Source organism: Meleagris gallopavo, chromosome 28 (genome assembly GCF_000146605.3).
Source record: "Meleagris gallopavo isolate NT-WF06-2002-E0010 breed Aviagen turkey brand Nicholas breeding stock chromosome 28, Turkey_5.1, whole genome shotgun sequence".
NCBI lineage: Eukaryota > Metazoa > Chordata > Aves > Galliformes > Phasianidae > Meleagris > Meleagris gallopavo.
This window is the reverse complement of record NC_015038.2, coordinates 3272318-3274690: the sequence shown is the minus strand read 5'-3', so window position 1 is coordinate 3274690 and position 2373 is coordinate 3272318. Positions and strand designations below refer to the sequence as shown.

The window sequence follows — 2373 nt, the reverse complement described above, 5'->3', positions numbered from 1 at the left end:
AAAAAAAAAAAAAAAACTGTCTCACTCCAACTGGCCTTTCTCGGAAAAGGATCCTTCCCTGGTGACTGTCCGGATAAGCGGAGCTAAAAGCAGCCACTGCTCCACAACACAACCACTCTGCTGGCGGTGCGTCCCTCTCGCTGCCTCGGTACGGAATCGAACCTCGCTCTTCATTTTTTTGGTTGGTTGGTTGGTTGGCTGGTTGGTTGGGGTGCTTTTTGCCTTTGATTTGAAATACCGTTTCGTTCCGCCCGGCGCTTTGTTGTTGCTGCAATTCGCCTTCTCCCCAAAAACCCCTTCCCTGCAGCCCGTGGTGCTGAGACTCGAATTGATCCAGATGGAGGGACGTGCCCCCGCGTCCCACCTCGGAGCAGCACTCGAGGTGCTTTTTCCTCTCGCCCCGCTCACCGCCGTCCCCCACGCGGGTGCTTTGTGCTTCCACCACGGAGGGGAGAAAAAAAGATGTCGACTCATGTCGGATTTGCAGTTCAACATGGCAGCCGCGGCGAGCGTGGTGGGAACCCACAGCCCCCCGAGTCCCGCGCTGGTTGTGGGCATGGGATGGGTGCCAGGAGGTGGCCCAGGTGGGTGGAGGAGAGAATAAGAGGATCATTTCTTTTCTTTTTCGGAGGGATCTGCGGACGAGAGAACCGCTGCAGTCTGGTTCTGGTGGTGTTAACTGTTTAGAAGCTGGCACAACACGCTGGGATGGGCGCAGGGCCGTGGCCAAGTCCCATAGCTGGGCACAGGGCTGCGCTGGGCGAAGATGGGCAAGGGAGCAGGGAGGGCTGTCGTGGAGCCGCGGTGGCCTCCAGGCTCTGGAGATGGCTCCAGCTGGGAAGGGGCTGCCTGGCCAAGGCACGGGGCGTTGCAGAGGGCGAATCGCGGAGCTTCACACCTCTCCCCACTGTGCCGAAGCTCTCCAGGTCTTGCTGAGCTCGGGGGTTTTGTCCGTAGTGTGTGGGACTCTGCCCTCTTTCTGTCAGACTTAATCGAGGCCCGTTTGGGATGCAACAAAAGCAGCCTGTCTGCAGGGCAGGGTCTCCCTGCCTCCTTCCTGCCACGCACTATGCAGGTGCTCAGGAGCCATGCGAACTGCCCCTCCTCCTTCACCAAATTTTTCCTCCTCCTTCCCCACTGCTGGCTTCCCCCTCCTCCTCCCTTCTCCAAAAACAATATTCTCTCTCCCAGCAAGTGACGCACAGCCCTACAGCAGAGCCTTTGAACTGGCTGCAGAGCACCCAAATGCCCCAGCTCAGCTTCACCTCCATCTCCCACCCGTTCTCCAGGGGACATCTCTGAGTTTGTCTCGCACCCCACTCACCTCCTAGAGAGAGGCGGCAACCTGCGTTGCCTTGTGCACTGCATTTTGGATGCTGGGGTGCTTTGGTTCTGCTCTGAACCTTCCCACTCGCTTGCTCTTCAGCTGTAAGGCAAAGCAGTGGTTGTAGTGGGCCGAGCAGAAGCAGGGAGATGCTGAAACAGATTGTGAATGCAGCTACTGACCTCCTCTATGGCGGGAGTGCGGCTCAGGGCCGCGGCCTTTGCTGGCAGTTCCCATTTTTGAGGCTGCTTGCTGTGGTCCCTGGCTCTCGTGCTGCACAGTGGTTGGCTGGGGAGCTGAATGCCCACGTTGCTGTTAGCAGGAAATGGGGCCGGTCAGATCTGGCCCCAAAATGTGGCAGGATACCCTCTGCAGCAGAGCCCATTTACATCTGGTTTACATCCAGACCTTTAATACTAATGAGAAGGGAACATGAGCATTTTACTCATCGCTGTAGCTTTTTCCTTGCAGATTTTTGACATAAACAGGGGCTGGGGTGGAAGCAGATCTTTCCCAGTTTGCTCCCAATTTCTTTTGCTTCCCTGGGAGAAGTTGGCAGAGGGCTGCTATCAAAAAAAAGAACACTGAAGTTGCCGGCATCGCTCCGCTGGGCTCTGCAGTGGGCAGCCCCTTGAGCAGAGAAAGTCTGAACTCGAGGAAGACACTGCTTAGCAGCCATCCAGCCAAGGGACGCAGCTCACAGCGAAACAGGGCTCGGGCTTCCAGATCATGGCTCAGCAAAAAGGACAAATTCTTGAAACTGGCTGGCAGACCATTCTGATGCTGACTGCATTTGAACCTGGAGTTTGCTGCCTGGCTGCTGCAGTGCAAGCTCTGCACCATCTCTGGGAGCGAGCAGGAGCTTCCCTGCAGGGCTGGATGCACACACAGCTGCCATGACCCCCCCAGTGGCCGGCAGAGCTCTTCTAGATTTGCACTGGCATTCCTGAGAGCAGGATTGGGCCTCTAGGTTTGTCGAGGGTGGCTCTGGGAAATTTCCTTTCCTTAAAAGGGCCAGGTTTGGCCAAGGCAGAGTCTGGATTGTGTTT

General features: G+C 56.7%; 1 protein-coding gene across 1 annotated transcript in view; it reads left to right on the top strand.

Annotated features, from left to right (window-relative positions):
• Positions 1-472: 472 nt before the first annotated feature.
• The window catches only part of MTCH1 (mitochondrial carrier 1), a 10003-nt gene continuing 8102 nt past the window's right edge, over positions 473-2373 (top strand). The window contains exon 1 of the mRNA XM_019623155.2: positions 473-514. Within this exon, the coding sequence (XP_019478700.2) occupies positions 473-514 (42 nt within the window). The remainder of the gene's footprint in view (positions 515-2373) is intronic.